This window comes from Saimiri boliviensis, chromosome 8, assembly GCF_048565385.1.
Source record: "Saimiri boliviensis isolate mSaiBol1 chromosome 8, mSaiBol1.pri, whole genome shotgun sequence".
Lineage (NCBI taxonomy): Eukaryota > Metazoa > Chordata > Mammalia > Primates > Cebidae > Saimiri > Saimiri boliviensis.
Window position 1 is genome coordinate 63,663,045 of NC_133456.1, and position 27,387 is coordinate 63,690,431.

The 27,387-nt window shown below is 43.0% G+C and overlaps 1 protein-coding gene across 1 annotated transcript in view; it reads right to left on the reverse strand.

Moving 5' to 3' along the window:
• The window catches only part of PDZRN3 (PDZ domain containing ring finger 3), a 239,860-nt gene extending 216,474 nt beyond the window's left edge, over window positions 1-23,386 (reverse strand). Inside the window, exons 1-3 of the mRNA XM_003939451.4 lie at window positions 22,548-23,386; window positions 7,446-7,532; window positions 862-969 (exon numbers count right to left, since the gene is read on the reverse strand). Coding sequence (XP_003939500.1) covers window positions 862-969; window positions 7,446-7,532; window positions 22,548-23,270 — 918 coding nt within the window. The 5' untranslated portion in view covers window positions 23,271-23,386. The remainder of the gene's footprint in view (window positions 1-861; window positions 970-7,445; window positions 7,533-22,547) is intronic.
• Window positions 23,387-27,387: the final 4,001 nt, after the last annotated feature.

Sequence of the window (27,387 nt, forward strand, 5' to 3'; positions counted from 1 at the left end):
ATATCATCATGGATTCTCAAGTTTTGTTTTTGCCGAATAGGAAAGCCAATCAATTTAGCCATATATGTATCCATCCAAAGAGCTATGAAAATGGTCAAAACACCAGTAAGAAACTACTCCTTTATATCAAACTTTGCAACAAGAGCCCATAGGAGGGGGCAACAAATCATTTTCTCTCTTTCAGTGACTCAGAGCATCGTAGAACACTGCAACCCTGTTCCAAAGTGTTGTATGGTGGGCTGAGAGATCCACTTCCCCTACATGAATCTACAAACCTGCTGTATAAAAGTTTGTAATGACAAATAAAGAACTAAAAATGGAGTGGGTGATGATACGCGAACTCTAATATCAACCTCTGCCTGTCCTGGCAGTCAGGTTGTACAACTAACAACAGGCAAAGAAGACAAACAGAGCGAACAACACATTTGTAGAAATAAGTGTATGCTGTGAGATCTAAGGACATTAGAATGACTCCAAAGCTGACACAATGGTACCCTGATGATCAATATGAACAGAGTGCACAATTTGTACGACAGGGATTATTCATCTGGTTCTAACAGCCAACTCTCCAATGGTTTTCGCACAAAACTTCAACCGATGCATACAACACAGAGTCAGGTCCACGTGGAAAAAGCCAAATTGCAAACATTCCACTCATCATCTGGCTTTTCTACATTTAACAAAAATTTAACACCAAGGCAATCAACACTCAATCTGGTCCCACACAATCAGAGAAGTGTGACTCCCGCTCAACCATCTACCACTTCAGGCCTCCCTCCCCAATCAAACATCTTGCTTTGAGCTGGAGGAAGACAGGATGGCATTTAGCCTATTAAAAGACACTGGCCAGTATTCACATACCTCAATAATCCTGTCATGAATTTGCAGGCCTCCTTCCTTGGCTGCGGGCCCACTGTCAACTATCTTGGATACAAAGATTCCTTCACTGGATGATCCATCGTGGTTGTCCTTTGGGTTAAAAAAACACATGAATGAATGCTAGGCATTAAGTTGGGCATGAAGGTAAAGTTTACACTCTTAAAACAGTAATTGACTCTTGCTGCGTCAAAAGTGGCAATAGGGTAAAAGGTGTTTGTTTCTCCTAATTTCTGTTTTAAACTAAAATAAACACACAGTAAAATATTTCAAACCACACCAAGGAGCATAAAATAACATCCCTGCTATCTCCAACCCATTGTCCTTCTTCCCCTCTATGGTAGCTATTTGACTTTATGCATTCTTTCTAAAGCATTTTAATGCATCACCTTCCTAAATATGCATTTATTTCTTTTTGCACACAAATGGGATTATGCTATATCTTAGGTCCTTGCCTCTCTCATTTAACTCAAAATCATGAAGATCTTCTGCTACCAATTCCCCGCGTCTGCCTTACTTCTTTAAGTGACTGAATAGTATCCAACATGAGGCTAATAAACATTGTTTTCATTTGTTGCGATTAAACGATGCTGTGATAATACTCTCCTACTTGCATTTTAAATTACTTTGCTATTATAGTTCTAGGGCAAATCCCTAACAATGGAACTATTGGGTCAAAGGATATGTACATTTCATAGATATTGCCAATGGCTTTTCAGCGAGTTTATACTGATTGTTCATTAGACAGAGTGTTTTCCCACATTCTCATTTACCCAGAGTATTATTATTATTATTATTATTATTATTATTTATTTATTTTTTTTTGAGACGGAGTTTTGCTCTTGTTACCCAGGCTGGAGTGCAAAGTGCGGCTCACCGCAACTTCCGCCTCCTGGGTTCAGGCAATTCTCCTGCCTCAGCCTCCCGAGTAGCTGGGATTACAGGCACGCGCCACCATGCCCAGCTAATTTTTTGTATTTTGAGTAGAGACGGGGTTTCACCATGTTGACCAGGATGGTCTCGATCTCTTGACCTCGTGATCCACCCGCCTCGGCCTCCCAAAGTGCTGGGATTACAGGCTTGAGCCACCGCGCCTGGCCTGCCCAGAGTGTTATTAAGCTTGTAAATATCTAATAATTTTACTGTGAAAACAGATATTTTGTTTTTGTTCTGATGTACTACCACCACTCCAGTCCTAATAAATTCTAATCTCCGACCTCCTTGAATCCCCTTTAGATCTTTGAATTAAATGTCAGAACTACAACTTTTTGGGAACTAAAACAGCTCACTGCTCAAACTCCTTCCTTTCCTTAAAATCAAAAGGCTCCAACAAGCTCATGAAACAGCTTGTTCATGAACTTCTTTTCAAACAGCACTGCAATGAATTCTCTCCAAGTGTGTGGATTAAATTTCCAGTTATTAACAGATGGATTTATAAATTAAATGGCACAACCATGTGATATTTCCAAACAAATCACTTGAAATGTAAGCTCAGAATGTTCCACAAAAACTCCAAAATCCAGTCATGGTAAATTCCTTGCTGTATGTCATTAGAAGATTTATTTCAGTAACAATTACTCTGAATACAAATATATAAAAATTCCCTTTGTTAAAAAATAACTCTGAAAATAAAACATTTTCCTCTTTAAACAGTAAAAAACAAAACCGAAAAACAGCCCCTATATTCTACTGTGACTTCAAGCGTGATTCAATCTACCCCTTCAAACGCAACAGCAATAACTTAAGATTGGAAAAACATACATTTCTCAGTCCTTCTCTCTTTCCCTCTTCACACTTTCCAAACACACGCATGCACACACACACATACAGAGAGAGAGAGAGAGAGAGAGAGAGAGTAAAATGTCATATGATTCATCAAAAGAAACCAAAATCACAACCTAAAATGAGCATTAAGTGTTCTACCCAACATTTATCCCCACATGACAAAGATACGTCTCTAACTGGCATCTGGATTCCATTAACGCTTTTCCAAGAGAAGGGTCAGGGAGCCTGTGGGTGCTGTGTAGGATCAGCTATTCTCTAAAGGCATCCCTGTCGAGCATCACAGGCCTCTGCACAAGCTTCCTAACTCTTTATCGTCTGAATACATCTGTGCCTCCTTCCTCTCTCACGGCAGCCTTACTGATGCACTAGTCTGAACACATCTGTGTAGTTCCCTACATGCACAGCTGAAATATGTGTATAAAGCTGCACAACAGCTTCCTTTACTGAGCACATACTAGATACCAGGTACATAGTAGGTGCTCCATGTGAACTGTTTAATCCTCACAATAACCACAAGTGATAAGTACTATTATTATCCATTCCACAGATGAAAAACCGGAGACTGGGAGAGGGTCAGCAATTCACAAAAGTGGTATAGTTTCAAACCGAGGCAAAGCTGATCCTCTCGCACATGATCTGTGTACAATACTGTCTCCCACAGAAAAAACTCAAAATACACAGACATTCAGAGTCCAACATTTCAGGCTATGGAATATTCCACTAGATGAACTTGAAGAGTCTCAATGGACCACAAAAGATTTATGAACAAGCTTGAGTTCCCTAAGAGGTGATGTCAATATATCAAATGAAAAGAGATCTGTGTTTACTCTGATTTAACCACTTTGCATTTCTTGGCTGGAGGAAGAGGGAGATAGGGGATGGGATTTTGGCTTTCATTTGTTTTGCAAACTACCACACTGCACATAAGTAGTAACTCTTAAGGAGCACTAGAAAGTTCAAGCAAAAATCAGAGAGGAAGAGGCAAGAACAAACACCAGAAGTCAGACTAAATTAAGGCAGTGATGAGGGGTGGGGAAGATGCAAAAAGCACATAAAGCAGGCTGGGCATGGAGGCTCACACCTGCAATCCCAGCGCTTTGGGAGGCTGAGGCTGAGGCTGGTGAATCGCCTGAACTCAGGGATTCAAGACCAGCCTGGGCAACACGGCAAAACCCCATCTCTATCAATACAAAAAATCAGCTAGGCATTTGTGGTCCCAGCTACTTGGGAGGCTGAGGTGGGAGAATGGCTTGAGCCTGGGAGGCAGAGATTGCAGTAAGCCAAGACTGCGCTACTGCTCTCCAACCTGGGTGAGAGTGAGACCCCCATCTCAAAAAAAAAAAAAAAGTTAGAAAAACCAGGTAGCTAGATTCTTCTCTTAAAAGGTAACTCTTTATTCTTAGTTTGTTTGGCTCCTCTCCTAACACATTTTAAGTTAGAGTTCACACTTCCCCAAACACACACACACACACATACACACACAGACCTATTTATCAAGGTGAACTAATATGACTTGGAATTTATTTCGTTTTGCTGGTTTGAGTTAAGAGAGAAATGAAAGGGATTGTTTTCATAACAGGGGTACCTAACAATAAAGTATACTTCCCAAAGGCTTAAGTGAAAGGTTTGATACAACAGACTGGCTGCTGTTTCTTTAGGGATATGAGGACTAACAAATGAATGATCTGATTTTGCTAAGAGCATTATATACTGATCATGCAATGAAAGCCTTATGTCAGAGATATGGCTGGCCTATTTCATAACCCAACCAAGCATCTTGGGAAACACAGAAATCATTTGTACTGTACTCTTCTAGTAACTAACAACGTGTGTGCACTGTTGCTCATCTTGGCTTTTTAGCATGTACTCGATGACCTGCCAGATTTTCCAGGCAACGGTGCAGAATACATTTAGGTTTCATTATGCTATTTCTGCTAATCAGGACAAATTCTGAAAAACACTATGGCAAACATATGCACGTGGAATTAAATTTTCCTCTGGGGGCCATGCAGGCAGTTTCTTGCAAAAAAGCCATATAAACTGAAAATACGAATGCAAGCTACAAAATCAGGTCTGGCTTGTACTCAAATCACCTTTTGTAAAAGAAGAAGAAAATAACTTAAACATGCACTTTGATAAGCACAAGAAAGAACTGTATTCCAGTGGGGCTGGAATGTCACTTTGCACCTGGTGAGTGTGGAAACTGAACACCATCTTCACTGGCTTTAACATAGTAGGTTTCCCAACAATCACTTGGCCACAGGCCTCCCCATTTTGAGCAATTTCCAACATTAGGCTTTGGTGTGGTTTAGACCTGGGGCAGAGAATAGGTCTTCTTGGTTTGGGTTCTTTTGTTTGCTACAGCTTGTGAAACATTTAATTGTGAAGTAAATCTTAATTTATTGAAGTTGTTTCTCAAAACTGGTAACATAGGGTGGAGGAATAATTATGAGTGTAAACAAAGAACAGCCAACACATCTGTGCTAAATGGCAAAACATGTTCTTGAGGGTAAGTTGCAGAACATAGGCTCATGTTCTGACCCATGGGTTCAAGTATGACCCTGCTGCTTCCTGGAGTCAAACGTTTAGATATTTGAGTGCAGTTTGCCCCCAGTCCCTCCTAAGGCTGCAGAGTGCGGAGGACCCCTGGCAGCAAGGATTAAATCACAACAGCACATGATGACATGCAGCCTGCGATCTCAGTCAACTGGTAAAAGGTAAAAATTAAAATATACCAACCTCACGCAGTTCTATAGCTTTTAAAGAATTCCACGGAGAGAAAGCAAAAACACAACTATGTGATCGCATCCTTGGGGATCAATAAAGTGGGAATGATCCCTGTCCTCACCCAACTTCATATTTATAATTTAGTCTCATCATTTAAAATGTTCTTTTTTATATGTATGTTTGATAAGACAGATAATGTTCATCATTTTAACAACTACAAATCATATAATTAAGTTGTCATTTCTTATAATAAACCATTTGTTAGTTTGTTTTTGAAACCGTGGAATGGGCTAAAAGCAAAGCGAATTTAATCCTGAATCTCTTTGTGTCACTCCCTTCAACTGAAGCCATGTGTTAGCCACTCCCACCCTAGGTAATTTCAATCCCAGATCCAAGACTTAGGCCCTTTGGGGAAGCCCTTGTTTTCTTCATCAGCCCTCTTTCTGGCCACTTCCCTGGCCATCCCTCAACCCTATCCACACTCTACTTACCTGCAGTTCCCCCAATTCCCAGCTCTGTTCCTGCCTTGTATGAATTGCCAACCCCACCCCAGCAAAGCTCCAAGGTCCAGCCACTTTCTTTTACCTCCGGGGTCTTCAAAGCTGGATGTATGTAACACAATGCATTGGAATGGCAGAAGAACATACTTGACATTTTATTCACAGACACATTTTAATTTCATTATTTAAAATACTCCCTTTGGTATGTAACTTTTTATAAGGCAAATAATGTATTAGTTTGGTAGTGTGCGCACATTATATATACGCAAATAAAATATGGTCCTCTGATCTAGCAAACTCCTGCTCAACCTTCTGAACTCAGCTCCAATGGTCCCTCCCCAGGACACCTTCTACTGCTGGGTTAACTCACCCCGAGGCATCATTAGCTGGAGGCAGGCACAGAATACATCAATGAGAGCAGTGCTATGCTCTCCCTACTCATCAGCCTCCCCATCTGGAGGTAAGCTTCATGAGGGCAGGGCACATGCTATTCTTATCTGGATGACTGGCATCTTCTCATCCTTTAGGTTTCCGCTTACTACTATCTCCTTCGTCTTTCCTGATGACCCAAGCTAATGATACCCTTTGCTTCTTGGTTGCTACCTGCCATGTGCCACCCTCCCATTTTTTTCCTTCATCATACTTCCTCCAATTCAATCTATAATTATTGTATTCACTTGCATCTTGTCTGACATCCCCACCAGGACTCAATGACCACAGAGCCTCAGTCTTTCTGAGCCTCAGTTTTTCCTCCATTGTATCTCCTGGCCCCTAGCTAGCAGCCTATGTTTAATACTTATTTGTTGAATGAAAGATTTTTGTTTTCTTTTCCTTTAACTATTTTCCTTTTAAGCTAATAAACAAGGAAACGGTCAGGAAAAGAAAAGGGTAAGGGATGGTACAAACTCAGATAATCCCCCCTGAAAGATGGGATTCTGAAACACATCCATTGCTACTCCCCAGAGCCCGTTCTTTGAACATTTTCCCCATGATTAAACTGGCAGATTTGAATTCGGCCTCTTCTTTCTAGAGCAGCGGCTGCTGACGAATGTGGTGGTCAAAGGGCTGCAGTGGGAGGAGAAAGCAAAGGGATGCAGTCACCCACAAATTAGGGAATTGTCTCTGACTAATCAACAGCTGACTGAGCAGAACTGAAGATCAGGCTTCCAGGCTGGAGCCAGCACTCCAACTCAGTTTAGGAGGGTGGCTGGTTACCCAATTCCAACTGCACACATCTCACACAACTTCACTCAGCCCAAATGCTATGCCATCAGAAAGGTACCCCCTAACAAAAAACAAAATTTAAAAAAAGGAAATGCAACTCCAAAACCAAACAGTTTGAATTTGCTGTTATATTACTAGGCCAATGTTGTTTTGGGAGACTAGGAAATAAAAAGCCCTAAGTGTGAAGATGTTAGATAGCCAATGAACTCTCTAATTACAGACAGCAGAAAGAAGTGACCAAGGTTTCCTGCTCCTCACTGCCCCCTTCAAACCTTTACCCCTCTTTCCAGCTACACCAGGAAAAGGCAAAGCACATTTTAGTAATGAACATACCACACTTGGCCGGCCACCAATAATATTGAATCCCAGGGAGCCGGAGTCCCGATGCAGGACAAGAGTCAGGCTTTTGGTTTCTTCACCCTGCAGGTAACAAATGAGATCAAATTTTTATTTATAAACAGGGAATAGATGGCAGGAATTTTCCTTCTACCTAAGTGTACTCAAGGACTACTCAGCTAATCATTACAAATCTTTTTATCTCTTGGGAAGTTTAACCAAGGGAACTTCTGGAACCCAATCTGAAATTCTGTCTTGTGTTTTAAGAGCTTGTAAACATTTCTAGATACCGTCTAACCCTGGAATGACCACATAAGAATGTCTGGAGTTATCTAGACATGCCCAGTTAACATTTTCTATGAATGACACCTTGGTCTGCAAATGCATCTTTCTTTTGAATGGCCATCATATGCAGGCTGTCTAGACCGCTACTTTCTGTTTGTTTCTCAACAGCAGCAACCATTCTTAACAGCAGCATTCATGTCATGTCACGAAAGGTTCAAATAGCAATCCTTTCGGAAGTGTGAGTGCATGCATGGCCCATCAATAGTCATCTCTGTTTGGGAGACTTGGGAAAAAATAGTGCATGAAAAGTGAGATGCAAACACAGACAAAAAACAAAAAATCCTGACTCTTACTGAAAAGGAGGAGGGGGCATTTTCACAAAGTAATTACTGTCCAATCCACATGAGACGCAGAGCTGTTTAACAGAAAGCACTCTGTGTAAGGCTGGTCAATGTGAACCCCTTTAAATCAAACAAGTAAAAGTGACCCAGGGAGGTCACAGAGCATAATGTTTGACAGTCAAAGGCAACGGAGATGCCAGGGAGAGTGTTCCCATCTAACACTCTCAAGTAACAGCAGATGGATAAAAATAGATTTAACCTTATGTGAAAACTGTCACGCAATATTCTTTGACATAAACATTCAACTTGCTGATACACCTTTGACATGTTTCCTATTATATGAGTGATATGCAAAACATCACAGCATGTGTACCGACTATAAACCTGCATTTGCTTCACTTAACGTTTTCTATTTAAACATGGTAGTACTCAAATGAATTTTTTTAATATAAAATATTTCTTAATAAGCTGTTTTAAAAATAACACTGACAGCTTATGACAAGAGATTTTACTCTGATTCCTTTCTGTTCAAATTTTTGTCTTCTACCTTTTATGGGGAAATAACTGGCCATATTTGAAAGGCATGAATGCAACTCTGTGACTCAACCACACTGGCAAAGGAAAGTACTGTTTCTACCTGCAGTGGCCTGTGAGTTTTCTGCAGCACTGCTTCATTTATTGCTATAGCTGTCAATGTGCAACTCTGGTTTCACATTTTGCCAGAACTGTGCCCAGCAGAGCCAGAACAAATATTACAGATCAACGGGCTTCACCATGTAGAATTATCTCCATGCTTAAAGTCTTAGTAACCATACCCCTTTCTCACAACTAGTCATTATACAACCAAATTAAAGGCATTTTCAGAACTTTCTTGCGAGCCTAAATATTAGAAATACACTGTAAAAACAAACATGACAATTTATCATAAGAAAGATGTTTCTGATGAAAGAACTAGGTGTCCTATAAGAACAACACAACAATCATGTCTTAAGATTCACTTAATATATAAAATACAGAATTACCTATAAAAAAGAAGCTAGTCTCTATCAAATGACTGTATCCAATGAAAAACAGCAGAGCCTCTTTAATGACAGCTTATCATTTTTAAAATGTTTTGATAAAAAGCACCATCTAAAGCACCTATCCCTCTTTATAACCAATTTGCAAGTTGATAGGCAATAACTTTAACTGCTATAAAAGAAAGTCCAGAATCAACCTAATAGTTTAAAAATATAAACATGATGATTTTCAAATTCAAACTGCTTATATCTTTCTGCTTATGACAATGAAAATCTCACTAAATTCATTTCTTGTTTTGATATCTTAAAGGGATGAAAAGTTAGAAATACATGGGAATTTGGCAAGTTATCTTACATATCTTACATGCCTGGCTTTCATAATTAATCAATGATAGAAACTGCACAGTTACACAGTAATCCAAGGCAGATGGCTTTAGTTTGACAATCTCAAGTGAGGCAAAAAGAAGAATGCACAATCATATGATTTAAAAGATTGGTTTTCAATCTACTGTGTGATAACCACTTATTCAAAAAAAAAAAAAAAAAGGAAAATCTTATTACATTGCATTGACAATAACAGCTAACATTTACTGGCTGCTAACTATGTGCCAGAAACTATAGTAAGCATTTAAGTGCTTTATTTCATTTTCTAATTCAACCAATCTTAAAAACTGTACATTACCAACTTTATGATACAAGTGGGAAGACTGAGGGAGAGTGATTAAGATAAAGTTGTCTCATGCTAAGCAGCCAATAAAATGTTGAACTGGGATTCAGACCCATGCTTCCCAATCCTACACCTTAATTACACTTCTATACTGCTCTCTTTTCTGTGTAGAATACAGAAAATAACTCCACATAGGCTAGCAACATCATAGGTCCTGTTCAACATGGTTTTATTGCTGAAGTTCCAAAAAGGAACTTATGAAAGGAGAGTTTACCCAGGAGACCTATATCAGAACAAAATTCCAAACTATTTACTGAACTGTTTATCTCCAAAGGAACCAATCTGAGATGCCTGAAGACATCTAAGTCCAGCCCTGACCTCAAGGATATCTCCCAAGGGACAATTAAAACAATGTCTGAAATACAGCATTTCTCAGCCAAACAACATCTTGCAAAGAATGTTTCTGAACAACCAAGCTGACCTTCTTTGCTTCCTTGCCAGATGCAATGCTGGGGCGAAACAAGGACGTTCTTATTTTCTATGAGCATCTTGATCTAGTCTACTGTCTATTAGGGTCAGACATTGGCTTTAGGTTGCTTTGCCTATTTTAGGGTTGTTTTACAGTAGCAATACAACATGCGGAAGATTCAACACAGGATGCAGGGAGGGATAAAAGAAAAGTTCAGTCTGGGATGAATTCCTTTCATTTCCCCAACTAATTACCAAAGGTCATTTGCTATTCTGACGCCCCAAACTTGATTTTGATTTTTCCTTTCCACTCCTCTCCCCACAAACAACCTTAACGCCTTTAGTTTAACTTCTAATTTTTCAGAAGTATTAACTGAGATTGTAAACTGTCCTCATACAAAATATTTAACATGTTAACCTTAGTCTCTGCTTAACCATTTAACCTGTTCCTAGGGTCAAAATGCTTCATGACAGAGGGTACTTAAATAATTCTCATTCAATTACATCCCACCAAGTGAAGAGAGGTGTAAATGGGATAAGGGCAAAGGCTCTCAATTGAAGTTGCGTTCCCGACCGTTCACAGACATGGTAACTGTGATAAGCAGCAGCATCTTTCATTTACAGGAAAATTTAACCAATATTGGTCTGCTTGGGTAGTTTATAATAACCCATTATTTGCAATGGTCTCAAAACATAGTATGTCAAACAGAGAAAAGAACCCAACTTCATATAAACTGATAAACCAACATATTTGCCTTCCGAAGCAGGCACTGTATCAATGCTCTAAACCTGGTAAAACTGAGGCTCAGGGAAAAATCACGCTCTTGCTCATGATTGCAAAGCGGCAAAGTGGGAGGGTCAGGATTGGAATGCAGGTCCACACGTGACTCCAGTGCCCACACTGTTTGTACTGCTGGTAAATGTTTGCACCCTATTCTAAATCCTTCTGCCTTTAAAGACTGAGCCTGGCATGAAGGATCAGACAACTAATCCATCTGGTATTTAGAGTTTTAAGTAAGGCTCCTTTGGACTATGCAATAATAACTGCAAAGATTGTCTATTATACCCTGAAAATTGTCATAAGACTACTATGCCATGACAGAAGCAGCATAATGGTTAAGTTCTCAGACCATTATGTCCACTGCACCTGAAAAGGAAGCAAAGAAGGTGAACTTGGTTGTTCAAAAACATTCTTACACGATGCTGTCCAGCTTAGAAATGCTGTGTTTCAGACATTGTCTTAATTGTACCTTGAGAGAGATCCAGGACTGGACTTAAAATGCCTTTGGCATCTCAGATTGGTTCAACATCAGAGTCAGAACCTGTGACGGTTCCTCATCCACAGAAAGGAAATAATAGTTCCTTCTCATGTCACCAGTTCTCATGTCACCAGGTTACTAGGATGCATGACTGAGACACAATACAGCACCTGGCCGATAATTAGCACTCAAAACACAAAGCACAATGCTGAGCTGGACATTCACACAGCTCAACATTGAGGCCATGATGCTCTTTTCCCACATACATTACTCTTCTACAAAATCTAGGCAATGGAGAATGCCTAATCTTGCTTTAACTTAGTCTAAAGCCAGTTTGAGAGACCTGGGGCCTGAAAGTTAAGTAAATAAGTATCATTACATATTCCTAACTATATATATCTTTTTCCACGATGGGAAAAAGCGTGGCACATTTTAGGGGACCAGTGGAGTGACCATCAGGTAGACAATTTTTATTCTGAAGGTGGTGAGAGAAGACATGGGAAAGAAGTCAAGGGTAGCAGCTCAGCTTGGACTTTCAGTGGAACACAGATAAGACCGGAAGATGATACTTACCAAGGGGGCTGTGGGCCAGGAGAAGGGGAAATCAGATACATAATATGGCCACACCTGGAAGGGGATGGCCACAGGAGCAAAGGGGATGGGAAAGAGATTTTGGCTCATAAAAGGACATGAGAAACACTAAGGCTGAGAAACGGTGGACTTAGGAACAGAGGAGGCAGAACACAGATGGGGAGTTTGGGAGCACAGCATACTTGGGGACTGCTACACACTACAGACTGCTTCAAGTTCTACCGCATCAGTGGGTCTTGATGGGTTGGTACAAAAAGAAGGTGAAGAATAGAGGAAAAACAACAACAAATGGAAATGGGGTGGCACCTCCTCTGCAGCTTTCACAGAGCTGCCTTCTATTCAATAACTCTTCCCAGAGGGCAAGGCAAGGGTCTCTCGCCTTCAGTAACCCAACCCAGGGGAGTGAGGAGCTCTCAACAAGAACCTGGATGCAGGGTACAGAAGGTCGGTTCCAGTCATATTCTGGGGTCCAGTGACATCTCTGTTTTCTTGGGCTGGGCAGGAAACTCTAACAGATCCTTATCACCCAAATCCAATTAGAGAGGTTATTTGGGACTCTAAGGCAATATAGGATCTCCTGGGCAGAAGCTTCGGTCTTTAGGATCGAGAAAAGATAGAGACATACCAACCTTGCAGAAGGGGATGTTGGTATCCAGACCTTAACACTGACATGAATCATCTAAAGCACCCAAGGCAAGTCACAAGCAGAAATGGAAGCTTACTTTTCAAGAAGATACAGTTGATTTTGTTTAAAAGAAGCCTTGCTATCATATTTGAACATGTAACTATTAGATCAATGTTAGAATTACCCCAAATAATCTCAGCTTTCAACGCAAGGTCTAATTGGATAAGAATTGGTGGGGGGGGGGGGTTGTGGGGAGAAAACTCATAGTGAAAAATAATAAATTGAATGTACTTTGAAAGTCAAAAAGACATCTTATGGTGCTGCATTTTTTTAAACATCTGAGAATGTGAACCTTCTATTGGCAAAAGTCCCTTTTCTCTTCAGTATTACTCTGTCACCATTCTGCAAACCATCTAGCCTCAAACGCTTGGGTACAAGACATCTCATCAGTGTGGTGGTTTGCAGAGTCCATCCATGCCACTGTCAATATGGACTCTTTTAAAAAACTCCTTTCTGCCTAAGGACAGCGGTCCTCTGATGATTTCTGTTGTGGGACTTACAGCAGAGAACTGGCTAAACTGAAAAACTGCCCAGAGGGTTTTGAGAAACGTAACTGACTGCTAGTCTGTGTGACATGATACCTCGCAGCCTCAGATTATGCAAAGCTCAGAGACTCACTAGTCTTCACACAGCTGGGAAACAGCTCTGTTTGTTGACTAGTGACATGAAAGCACTGTATATTTGGCTGTTTCCAGGCAAAAATGTGCAGAGATGGAAGCTGAGGAAACCAAGAGGCAGAAGTCGCTGCCAGAAATTCTGTACTGAGGAACTGAGGATGTCTTCACTCCCTACACTCAGATGCTTTTGTTCTCTTTGCAGTTCAAACTTTTTGATTCTTAATGGTGAGGCAGTTTGGACCAGCCCTGCCTTGTAATTCAACCCAGCTCTAAGGAAGTCACTCTTGCAGAAGAACGTAAGAGGAAACTGTTTAAATGCCTAAGACTGAAGACAGTCATAAGGATGGTCCTTGAAATTAAGCTGAAATCGGATGAGACACTCAACAGAAGTATTAATAGCATGCTTCTGTCATCAAAAAAAGGTGTAGAGGGAATAAAGAGAGACAAAGGGCATGGGGAAACAGGTAGGAAAAGAAAAAGCGCTTTTTCCAGAGTCACAGCATATACAGAGTCCTAGGCCAAACAAGGTATTTTGGAAAAATAAGAGATGATGTTTCAGCACTTTTCCAGTTTAAAAAAGTCTGCTACTATATTTACATAACCTGAAAAAACCCACAAATGTCTAATTTTTTATTTTCATGAGCTTGATTTCAAGTTTTATCTCTCATTTTTGTCACTGACTCATCTGCTTTTCTGGTGAATAACCACAAGCAATGCTTCGCGAAAAATGACACCAACAAACCTTTAAGGTTGTTACCGCACAGATTAAGGGGTATGCTATGATCTGTATGTTTATGTGCTCTGAACATTCAAAGGTTGAAATCCTAGTTCCCAAAGTGATGGTATTGGCAAGTGGGGCCTTTGGGATGTGACTAGAGATTAGCGCCCTTGTAAAAGAGGCCCAAAACAGACCCCCTCACCTGTTCTACCATGTGAGCGCAGTAGCAGAAAGGCAGCCATCTATGAACCAGAAAGTGGGTCCTCACCAGACACTGAATCTGCTAGCATCTTGATCTAGGAGTTCCTAGCCTCAAAATTATGAGAAATAAATTTGTTGTTTATAAGCTAACCAATTTCTGGTATTTTCGTTACAGCAGCCTAAATGGACTAACACAGAGCGGTTTGAGGTTTTTCAAATGTATATATCCAATTACCAACCAGAAGCATTTTCTTCCCTAAATTAAAAAAAAGTCCTATAGTTTGCGTGATTGTCCCCCCAAACCTCATGTTGATATCTAATTCCAACACTGGAGGTGGAGTCTAATGGGAGGTGTTTGGGTTATAGGAGTGGACACCTCAGGAAGAGATTATTGCTGTCCCAGGGTGGTGGTGGGCAGTGAGTGAGCTCTGCTCTATTCAGTTCTTGCAAGAGCTGGTTGTTAAAAAGAGCCTGGAGCCTCTCTTCCCTCTCCCCTCTCCCTTGCCTCTTTTCCTTCCATGTTATCTCTGCACATGCAGGCTGCCCTTTGCCTTCTGCCATGACCGGAAACAGCCACCTCACCAGGAGCCGAGCAGATGCTGGTACCATGCTTCTTGCGCACCCTGCAGGATGATGAGCCAACTAAACCCCTTTTCTTTACAAATTACCCAGCCTCAGGTATTTCCTTATAGCAACACAAACAGACTACAAGAGAAAGCAGAGGCTACTCATCCATGAAACCTTAGGTGTACCTGCTTACAGGAAGGTAGAAGCTTTGTCTGCCCAACCTCTCCTTAGCTTTGTTAATTTGGGTGGGAAAAACATAAACATTCCTGTAACCCTTATGTTACTCATAAGTCTTAGCCCTCCTCCTTTACTTCTTAGCCCAAATGAACCTGAATGTCCCTCTTTCACACATTTCCACCACTGCAAAACAGATGGAGGATAAAAATCCAGAGAATGGGTCACTCAGGGACAGCAGGAGGCTCACAATGAAACTGAATCTTTGAGTAACAATCTCTCTTCATCTAGCTAACCACCACTTCAAATTCCTAAAGTTTCTTCAGTGATTTATTTGAAAAAGTGTTAAAATCCTACAGGTTTTTGGCACTTAATAGATGGTCAAGAAATGCTTGATAAGACTTACCATAGCCTTATATACATAATCTCATTTCATCTTAATAACAACCCTAACAGCAGGCATATTACGAACCCACTTTAAAGGTGAGGCAATTAAGGCTTAGAGGTTAGAAGGGCCTCCCAGGGAACCTCAACAACAGGGCAAAAGGAACACACTAACACCAAGATCGCTGATCCCAGGATCTGGATACTAACCACACACAACACACTAGCTCTATTCAGAGTAACCTGGAATAAGCCTGTGGACCCAAGGCCTGCATCCAACCTTGACCCACTATCTGATGCGACTTCATTCCTCACCTATCCAAACACAGCAAAGATATGGGGCACCTACAAATAGCTTTTAGCAAAATATTAGGGGTGATCTGCTGCCCAGGACTCATCTCTGCACACACTGCTGATGCCAGGGAAAAAGCTCATCACTGCCCTTCCTGGGGATGGAGTGGCTGCAAGGCCTGAAATATACAAAGATTACACAGTGCCTCTGCCCTTTAAGTTCCCTGTAAATATGTGGATGAAGCGAGTGAGAAAGATTGCTGCCCAGGTCCATCTGGTAGTTATTTTCTTTACAAGAGTAATCATTATGTTACACCACTTCCCTTTCTTATTGGAATTGGCTTATTAGGACACTATTAGTCAAGGGGAGACAGAGGTTAACCTATGGCTAAAAAGCTTGGGTGAGCAAAGAATAGTAAGACTTGTGTTTTCAAAGGCATACGTGGGTGTCTGATCAATCCCCTGGGTTAAAGCTGCTCCATTGTACCTTTCTATCCAATGGTGCCTACCACAGGGCCTGGCACTAGGCGTATGAGAATGTGAGGAGCTAAACTGCAGAACACATTTGGAGGAACTTCACTTCATTCCTACTGTTAACCACTCTTAAAATTACCAGGATAAAAATTAAAGACATGTGCTCATATTCCATCCAGGATATCATCTCTTCATTTTGTCTAAACCGTTTTTTTTTTTTTTTTTTTTTTTTTTGACAGGGTCTCACTCTTTTGCCCAGGCTGGAGTGCAGTGGCATGATCGTGGCTCACGGCAACCTCTGCCTCTAGAGTTGAAGCGATTCTCCTGCCTCAGCCTCCCCAATAGTTGAGACTACAGGTGTGTACCACCATACCTGGCTAATTTTTTTATTTTTAGTAGAGACAGGGTTTCACCATGTTGGACAGACTGATCTCAAACTCCTGACCTCAAGCGATCTGCCCATCTAGGCTTCCCAAAGTGCTGAGATTACAGGTATGAGCCATCGTGTCCAGCTTACATCTCTTTTATAGGTAGGATGTTTCATTTTGTACTCCATGTGCTCGACACTGGACCTGTTTAAGTGAGAACATGGTAGGGGATGAAAACACTTCATGGACCAGAAGCCGACAGGCAAACTAACATGAGCCAGCAGAGGATACTTAGGATACTTGCTACGTTAAGTCTTAACTTTCTGAGCTTCTGTTTTTTCATCTGAAAATGAAGAGTCATGGGTAAGAGCACCTACCTCGCAGGGTCTTTCTGAGGATGAAATACAGTAATGTATGTACACCTCCAACCCAAACGGTACTTGGTATCTTTAATAATGGTATTTTGGAAGCCTATGTGAGACTTCAGAGAAGTGCACTGTCTCAGGAAAAAAAATTTTTCCTATTTTGGTAACAGTGTCAGCTCAGAGACAGGCAACACTGGGTTCAAATCCCAGCTCTACATTTAGAATCTAACTCCTAGCCTCAATCTTTCATAATCTGCCACTCTCGTTTAATAAAAAGAGCTCTATCTAATGAAGAAGATGTAGAAGCTAACATAGGCACATACAGAAAGCACCTTACATGTAGGGCACCCGGTGGAACTCAATGAATATTATTTCCTTTCCTTTTAAGCTCCTTGGTCTATCGTCCAGCGTATAATTGCCTTATAAACAGATTCTTACTCATCAAATATTTTTATAGCGAGGCAATCACCATTTCTGAACACAGAACCATTTACAGATAAATCTCAACAGAATTGCCAATTCATATTGTCTGGTTATGCTCATTTAATCCAGTGTAGCTGGGTAACACATTTGTAAACCAAATCCTAATTTTCCTTATAAATCACTGAAATGAAATAGAAGTGACAATGTATAATTTTTTTTTTTAGCAGAAGTAGGCTGTTTCGTTAGATATACTATGGAATGGCTCTATGTAGAAGCTTTTCAGAAACAAAATTTACTTCATGGTGAATACTCTAATAGATAGATTTCAAAATATTTGGACATCTGGAACACCTTTTGATACAATTGTCTATCAGATTCACTTATTTCCAGTTCTGAAAAGGACAAAATAGTTTCTGGGATTTAGGGCTTTATAAAACTTGATCTGGGTGGATCTAGTGGAAGAAAAATAGTATCTTCCCTAAACCTGGAAACAATTTTGTTAACTGGGACATCACGGAGAAACTCATTCTTCTTAAACACAAGCCCACTTTTGGTTAGCAACCTGAAAAGTTCTGATGACTGCCAAGACAGGACTTTCAATCCTGAACTCATCACCAAATGATCAAGAGCTTACATAGTACACATGGCAATGGATTAGTGCCACAGACATGGCCCCGGACAAGGCAGACTCTTCCACTTATTTAGTTACAGCTATGATAAATGCCATGCAGGAGAGTTACCAAAGTGAGAGTCTCAGGGCACGAGATGCAGTCCGTGAAGTCCGAGAGGCCTGGCTTCCTAGAGGTAGTGATGCTTGAGCTGAGATGAGAAGAACAAAAAGAGAGATTGTCTAGTGATGTGCAAATCCTAAATGCAGACAGAAAGGCTGTGGACAGAAGGGGAGAGGTGGAAAATTTGCAGGTTACTTAGTACAGAGTATGGGGCAAGACTGTTCCAGAGGAGCAGGCGAAAGGGCCCAGAGACAGAAAGGAGCTCAGTGGCACACGAGCAGACTCTCAGAGACATGAGAAGCTGGAAGAAGAGGATGAAGGGGAGAAGAATCTTGGCAGATAGAAGCCAGTAGGATCTAAGCATGTGGGACCTTACAGCCACCCAAGAGAAACAGGAAGGCATAGGAAGCTTGAGGGAGAGTGATAAAAAATGTACATCTCTTAAGAGATTATTCCTGATGTTAGGTACAGAAGGAATTGAAGAAGGGCAGTAAGATTTGTAGAGGAGAGAGTTATGGTCCAGGCAAGAGACGGTGCTTGAGACAAAGGCCAATTTTGCTCCCCAAGGGACTTTTGGCAACATCTGGAAATATTGTTGATACCACTTTGGAAGTGCTACTAGCATCTAGTAAGTAGGTAGGTAGTTGCCAGGGATATTGCTAAATATCCTACAATACACAGGGCAGCTTCCCACTCCCATTACCACGACCACCACCACCACCAACACATCCACACCCAAGAATTACCCAGTCCAAAATGTCAGTAGCCCTGAGATTCAGAAACCCTGGTTTGGACCAAGGTGGTCATTTAAATGAGCTGGAGAGCTGTGAATAGATTCAAGATGTATTTAGGAGGTAAAATCCACAGGATTCAATGACAGATTGGGATGGGAGGTTAAAGAACAAACAGTATTGAGTATGTATCTCAACTTTTTCAATAAATCCAAGGAAAGCTATGTCTAAAATGTGTCTTTTCCCAGAAAGAAGAGCAAAAAAGACGTTTGCTCTGGAGTGCTTTTGCTTTAAGAATCAGAGGGGTAAGTCAGAATGGGAAACTGAAGCTGGGAGCAGAACTCTTTCACTCAAGTATAGCAACTCAAGTCTGCTGCAGCTCAGATGTGGCCGCAGTGAAGTCAGAGATGCCTGTCTAGGCTACGATTATATGTCATTTAACTACTAGACAGTCTGGGCTTTAAATTTTTATCCTAGTCTTAAGATTTGGAAGGTGTTTAGACAATGCTCAGTAAATCCGTAACGGTGTGAAGACCAATACATGTTTGGTCTGTATCTACCTGAGTGTAAGCTCTTCATCTAGCTTAGCAGCTACTTAAATGCCCAGCATCATCTGGGAGCTCATTGGAAATGTAAAATCTCAGGCCCCTGGCCAGTCTTAATGGATCAGAATCTCTAGGGGTAAGACTGAGGAATCTCTGTGAAGCTCTCCAGTGCCTCCAATCATGCTAAGGCTTGAGAATCCTTAATATAGCTCACGTTGTAGGACAGAAGAAACAATGTCTATGCTGGTGGAGCACTAACAAACCCTAAGTGCTCAGCAGGTGTCAAAAAAAACCCCTGAAACCTAAGATAATTTAAAGAATGTCACATCATTTATGCAAGTTCTAGGCTGCTGAAGAGCTGGTACTGGAAATCTGAGTGTTTCTAATCTTCTTCAGCTTATAACAGAGAAGCAAACATTAGGGCTTATTTTAAAAAGAAAATTAAAACGTTGCACATGTGAGTTTCCAGGCCATATAAATCATTCTGCCTTTTAGAAGAGAATAAACAGTACCCAGCAGGAGCAGAGAGCCGGCCCAATGAAATAAACAAGTTCTTTAACAGCTTCCAGTGGGAGGGGTTTTACAGTTGACGCAGGAACAGCAAAAGCATTCAGCAAGGGCCACTGAGGGTTAATTTTGGGGTAAGGAGAGACAGCAAGCTTCCCTATGGCCTGAGGCCAGTCAGGATCTGAGGCCAGGGAAACCATCTAGAGCAGCTTGTGGGCCAGGCCATCCTTGGCTGTTCTGAAGGCTGGCACTGAGATTCGTCGAAGTTCCAAGCAGGGCTCCAACTCCAGAACAAAGCTCCGTAAGTTCAAAATCAACATCTTGTCCCTAAGCTTAACGTCCTTGTTTATGCTACTCACCAACCCAACAGAGCCTCAAAAACAACCACAGTTTTGATTCAAGTATCATATTTTTGACTCTAAGATTTTACCCAAACACTCCAGAAGGAAAACAGAAAGTTAAGAAGAATAATAAACTAGCTCAACAATAAATGATGCATAAACTCTGGGGCAGTGAATGGCTTATTTATAAATACGCGTCACTTAAAACAACGAAGGAAGTCCAGATGACAGAATAAACAGCAGAAACTCAGGAACTCCTTCACCATAAATCTGGCGCCTGACTGAAGACCAAGCTTTGCCCTCTGTTTTGGTGATTCGAAGGCTCACACACTCACACCAGTCTTTTGTGTGCCTGTGAGGTCCTGGGTGAGCCGTGGAGCTGTAAATATTTGCCCTTCGCCCAGAGCTGGCCAGCTGCTGAGACTGCAGCTGACAGACAGGCCAGGGGCCAGGAAGGGAGGCCAGGTCGGAAAACTTGCAGGCCTGGTGCGCATGTATGGAAGGGGGGCTGGGAGAGGGAAGGGGAGGCAAAGCAGACATAGGCCCCTGGGGGACCCTCGGGCAAATATTTTCCCCTTTCTGCCACACCATCTGGAGCAGGCAACCAGAGAAGGGCAGCAGGCCCAGGCCCCTCCCCAGGAAGGCAGAAGCACCCAGCTGTTGAAAATGTGGCTTTTGCAATCAGGAAAACCACTGGTTCTCAACCTGGGTGACTTTGCACCCCCTCCCCACCATGCCAGAACACTTGACAATATTTGGATTGTCACTATTTGGGAGGGAGGCCAAGAATGCCACTAAACATCCTACAATGCACAGCACATCCCTCCCTGCCCCCCTCCCAACTAAGAGTTATGGGGCCCAAAATGCCAATATGCCCCAAGCCTGAGAACTCTGAGGTAGAATCTGAGTACAAGTTCTGCTCCCCGGGTCACTATTTAATTTTGGACAAGTTCTATAACTTCTCGGAGTCTGTTCCCTTATCTCAAAGGTTAACATAGGTAATGCATGTAAAGTGCTTCCTATTGTTGGTGGCACTTAATAAACAATAAATGGTAGTTGGGGTTGCAACGAGGGACAACATGATAGTGGTTAAGAACTTGGGCTGGAAAAATGGGCAAAGGTTCAACATGCAGCTTTGCACCCAAAAGCTGTGAGCCAGGCACGAAACTGCCCCTTAATGAGCCTCAGCTTTTTCATCTACTAAATGGGAAGGGTTACACCTACCTCACTTGATTAAAAAGGAAATGACTGGGAAGAATGCAGCAGCCAGCCTGGAGCAAAGTAAACCCTAGCTCGTGGTGGCTGTTACAATTACACGGACTACCACAGCAAGGGAATTGCTCAGGTGGAGATCTTAAAAATAATTGTAGGTAACACTTGTTGAGCATTTACTCTCTACCAGGCACAGTGCCAGGCCCTTCTTCTATAATCTCTCCCTGAAGCCTGACAAAAACCCTTCACACTGAGGGAAATTGAGGAACCTGAGAATTAAGCCAGAAGGTCACCCAGCTGGTTAGCAAAACAATTTTTGGTTTAAAAAAAAAAAAAAAAAAAAAAACAAACTGAAAACAGTTTTAACTCCAGAGGACTCACAGTTACTACTTTATACTTGTTGAGGGCAGAGTGGTCCTTTAATTCTTTCTGAAATCCCTGGATGAATACCTTAGGGGGTGCCTGGCTGTGTTTTTGCTCTGTATGTCACATCTCTAGGGACCATAGTTTCCAACTTTAGAGAGGTTAAGCAGCTTGCTCAAGGTCAGCCAGCTAGCTGGCAGCAAAACCCACGCCTGCATCCAGCTTTTACCCCAGGGGCCTCTCTTCTGGCATCCTTCTTAACTTACATTTGGCTGTGGGTTCCCCTCCCTCCAGGTTTTTTTTTTTTTTTCCTGGAATCCTAGAGGATGCACGCATACAATTCACCCAATGTGTCCATCTTTCCTCTCCTGTGTGTCAGTCTATAGGTTTCTGACCTCGAGAGGGTCAACAACTTGCCCGAGATCTCCCAGCTGGTCTGAGCAGCAAATCCTTTGAATTCAGTTTTGACTCTGGAACTGCATTCTTCATTCTTATCCTACACTTGCTTGTGGATTCTTTTTCGTCCTTCCAGAACCCCTGAAGGTATGTAGCTATACTTTACAGGTTACTAGACTACAGGGACCACAGTGTCCCACCTCAGGCAGGTTCAGCGACCTGCACGTAGGGATACAGCTGGCAAGCAGTGGAAAAAGAAAAAGGAAGCAGGGATGCTCCTGGGAAGCTCAGGGCATCCCGTACCCAAAGGGATGGGGCGGGATCCTGGGTCCCCAGAGGGCCTGGCTGTAGGTCTGGGCGGGCAGCAGGCGCCTACCTTGCTGTCCGGCGGCGCCGCCACGCAGCGGCTGAGCGAGTCGAGGCGCGCGCTGTATTCGGTGAATTTCTTCTGGTAGCGCAGCGCGGTCATCTGCAGTTCGAGCTGCGCGGCAGCCAGCTGGGCCACCAGTGACTTCTCGCGCTTCCCTGCGCGCAGCGCCTCCTTCTTAAGCGCCTTGTGCAGCGCGCCTAGGCGGGCCTGCAGAGCGCCGTTGTGCGCCCGCAGCGCTCGCGCGCAGCAGTGGCCGCCCGCACGCTGCTCGCCGTGCGTCAGGGGCAGCCCGCAGCCCTCCTGGCAGCGGCCCACGGGCCGCGCATCGCACGCGTCGCGCATGTGCGCCTCCACGTCGCGCCGCAGCAGCACCTGGCCGCAGCCCGCGTGGCGGCAGCGCGCGGGCGCGAAGTCGCAGCGCTCGAGGTGCTCCGGCAGCTGCTGCAGCTTGACCACCCGGCCGCAGCCGCGCGCCGCGTACGCGCACTTGATGTCCAGCTTGAGGATGAGGCGCTTGAGCGGCAGGACGTGGTTGAGCTCTTTGGCAGACAAGCGACCGCGGCAGCGCGCCGGGCAGCTGCCCTCCTGCACCACCCAGGGCAGCACACAGCCGGCGCAGAAGACGTGGCCGCACGGCGTGGTCAGCGGGTCCTCTAGGACCTTGTGGCACAGCGCGCACTTCAGGTCCGGGTCCACGTCGCCGTCGAAGCGGTCCAGCTCGAAGCCCATGGTGGCGGCCAGGTCCCGGGGTCGCCGCCGGGCGGCCGGGCGCCCCCTCCCTCCCCACGAGGCGGCCCAGACAGGCCGGCTGCGCCGCCCGCCCGCTCGCTAGCTCTCCTCGGACTGAGCCTAATTGCTCCAGACTTCCTCGGAAAATGCCCGAGGAACAGGACTCCTCCGGCCGTATATGCGCGAGCGCGAGCGCACATACATCTTGCCTCGGAGGCCTCCCGCCAGCCCCCAGGAAAAGCGAGGAGGCTGGAAGGCAGAAACGCGTGGGAGGACACTGAGGCTCGCTAGACTGGAAGGGCCCGCCCAAGACGCCAGACTGAAACCTATTGGGAAACTCCTTTCTGTTCTCTTACAGTCTACGCTATAGGAGACAAAACGCCAGCCGAGAAAAGCTCTCTGGGTTTGGAAGAGAGGCTGCTGCTTTCGCCCAGACGAGTTCTCTTGGAGCCCCTTCCGGAACAGATCAAAACTTTTTTACTGCCTTCTTCCTCCCCCTTCCTCTAGTGGCTGATTGCAGAGGACTAAAAATATCCTGGGGCCTGCTATCTCAGCACTTACGGTCTTTATTTATTTATTTCATTTCAGGGAAAGTTACAAAACCTGCAGGACGCTCCGGCTGCAACTTCAGTTCCCACTACCAGAGGTTCTGCGAACCTCCGGGATTTAGCAGGTTTCCAGGACCGGTGGATGAATGTAGCCGGGCCGATTTTGGGGGTCAAGAGTGGCTCGCCAGCTGCTGGAGTGGGAGAAGCCGGCGTGCTGGCTCCATCCACTTCACCTAACACCTCTGAAGTGTCTGCACTACAGTGTGGCAAGCGTTGTGCGCTTCTAAATCCATTGCTTTAAAGATCATCAGTACAATGTTGTGAGAGGGTTAGCTCCATTTGAAAATTATTTTCCCGTGCTTGCAAAAGAAGCGATGCTGACTGCATTAGTTAAAACTGGGAGAAGACCCAGTCTCCCCCATAATCATATAAAAAACTGCCCTCCTTCAGTTTTGGTTTGTTTTGTTGATGTGTACACTTTGTCATCGTTCCATTGAGGAAAAAACTTGCCCTGTAGGGTCCTCTAGATCAGTGTTTCTCACATTTTAATGTGGTTGTGGTTCTGATCCAGTGTGTTGTGGCAGGGTCTGGGAATCTCCACACCGAAAGCACTTCCAAGTGATGCCAATGCTGCTAGTCCATGCTGGTCCTTGGATTCCCACTTGATTGGAAAACTCTGGTGATCCGTAGATCTGGACGTTTATTCCCTGCTCTGGTGTAGCTTTTCAAGCAGTACAGCAAACCTGGCTGGGTAGCATTCAGCAATACTCCTGAGCGTTGGAGGAATATTTTTGGAATTCCAACCTGAGTGGAAAGTTCATAGCATCATCCATCGATTTCATTTTATTTTTACCTCCCAAGGCTATAGACATTCCTAAGAAACACGCAGTCAGCATTGGTGAGAGTGAAATCAAGCTATGGAATTCTCATATGGAATCTGCTGCCAGTTTCTGAACAGTGAAGCGGGAGAGTTGGAGCTCTGTATTCAGTGAGACTCGGGGGCCCGGAAAGTGGGATTACAGCATCCATTTTGTCTAATTGCTTTCCTTCTCTCTTTTATGTGGCTGCTAAAGCCCCATGACCTTCACTATTTAACTGCTTCATCAGAGTGAAAGAATTGCCTTGATGTTCATAAGGATTACTTGTTTCTAACTGACCTTTAAAAAGTTGACACTCACTAGATTTTTCAGTGCATGGTTGAGGTCACTGGACAGTGTTCTTTAATCAGTGTTGGTGGCATTTGTTGCCTATTTGTAGTGGAGACTTTCTTTTAATTACTTTAATTAATTAATGCATTGCTTTGATAGGATTCCGCATGGGGTGGAATATTATTGGCCTTTGTTCAGATAAGCTTGTGCCAGGGAATCCTCCATCAGTATATTCATTAAACTACTCATGGGCTCTCAGATAATGGGTAAGAAATTCTTTCACCAAAGGTGTGTGGGCTTGTCAGTTTCACAGGATGAGCTAGTGTCAACAGGGTGATAATCTTCAAACCAAACTGGTTTTGAGAAACAGGGAAGCTCTGTCCTACACCATAAATGTAAATTAGTGCTTACTTGGGGTGTACACTTCTTTTTGGAGGTGTTCTACTACCCCTCAGTGGTCTTCCAGATGGCAGACTGAGAGGTTGTTGATGAAATGCTACAGCTGAGACTACAGAAAAGCCATAGCCTACTGTGGATTGGCCTCTTTAAGCAAAAGGAAAGTCTGTCTGTGCCACTCCTCATCAGTTAATTTTAGTATCAAAATTCTTGGAGGTTAGAAAAAAAAATCCTACAATGTCAGAGCTGGCAAGATCATGCATATTATTTCAGTCACTGAACTTAACAGACAGGAGAAATGAGAGCCAAAAATATTAGGAAAAAGGAATTCAAGGGCAGAGTTTCTCAACTTGGGCACTACTGACATTTTCATTCAAATAATTATTTGTTGCGGGTGGGGGGGGGTTGTCCTCTGCATTGCAGAATATTTAGGAGCATCTCTGGTCACTATCCACTAGACATAGTAACAACCCCTCATTGTGAAAAGCAGCCATGGCCAGTGCCAGATTGAGCAGCACAGTTTTAGGGGAGCTTTTTGCTCATTACTGAAGTCAGGTAGTGCTGTCAGCCCACATTTTCTGCTGGCTGTGGAACCACCTGGTGAATGTTGCACAGTGAGAGAGGGATGTTATTATAAATCGAAAAGTCAAGGCACCATACCAATCAACATGAATAAAAACTGTAGGAAGATGAATGTTTGGTGTGGCAGGCCTCCTGAGAAAAGTAGCTGATTTTTCTGACATGGATTAGGCACTTATTCAACCGTCCCAGAAGCATCTGAGTGTTTATATATGGATGAATTCCTTGTGGACAGCTGGACTGGTCACTTTGCAAATGACTTTGCGGCTTTCACTACCTCTGTTCTTACCCCTTCCTTTTATTGCCTGATTCTGCACTTTCTGTGGCCCCAAGCCTCATAAAAATACTATTTTTATTTCTATATTCACCACTATCCCATTCTGTTTTTAGTGTCCTTTCCATCAGCACGTTTAATCAGAGGGTGATAATAATATTTACCACTTTTTTGGAATCTTACTAGGTATCAAGCATTGTGCTCAGCACGTGACCTTCATTGTCTCATTAATCCTCACAGCACATAGAGAGGTAGATATGTTGTCTGCCCTGTTTTACAGATGGAGAAACTGAGGTTTATAGAGGTTACATAAGGTATCTAAGTAGGTTAGGTACATCATTGAGTACACAAAGTAACTTGTGTACCTTATAAGGTTATATAAGGTATCCCTCCAGTCAGGGATATTGACAGGAGAATTTCAGAATCCTCACTCTTAATCACCATGAGCATTATGCGTCCTCCTCCACAAGCCCCCAGCTCAGGAGGCACTCCCTTACAAATAACATGGATAATCACTCCACTCCTCCATGTTTGCTGGCTATCAATCCTCAGCTGCCCCTCGAGTCTGATTGTGGCTTCAGTACTAGAAAAATAACCAAAAAAAAGTCAAAAGTTTTTTTTTGGTTTGTTTGTTTCTTTCCCAGGCTTAAATATTTGTATTCTGCTAGCTAAAATAGCACTATACAATTGGATAAGGATCTGCTTTTACCAAATGAAAGTACCACCAGAGTGTACAAAGGTACAGCAGTCATCCACAAAAACAAGTGTGAAACATTTTGGTCAGACTGTTTGCCTCTTAAACATTGCCAGTGTTAGCCATCGTGGGGCCTGACACCTTTGTTTGACCTTGGGTTGAAAGGTAAGGAGAAGAGAAGGTAATTCTCTATTCTGGAGACTTTTGAAGACTGGTAAGTCAGGATGAGTTATCATAGTGGGAACGCCAGACAGAAGACAAGAATTGTAAAAATGCTTCTTACAAATTTGAGCAAAAGTCTGGTCTGCAAAAGTCTGGCTCTCCTTTCCTAACTCTCCAGACAGGATTAGCTTCCATAGCCACATGCACATACCCTTGTATAATATTGATCACACTTGAAATGTCTTAATTTATCCAATAATTATTTAGTAGCTATTACATGCAAAGAAGAGGCTGTTGTTGCACTGGGGCTACAGAG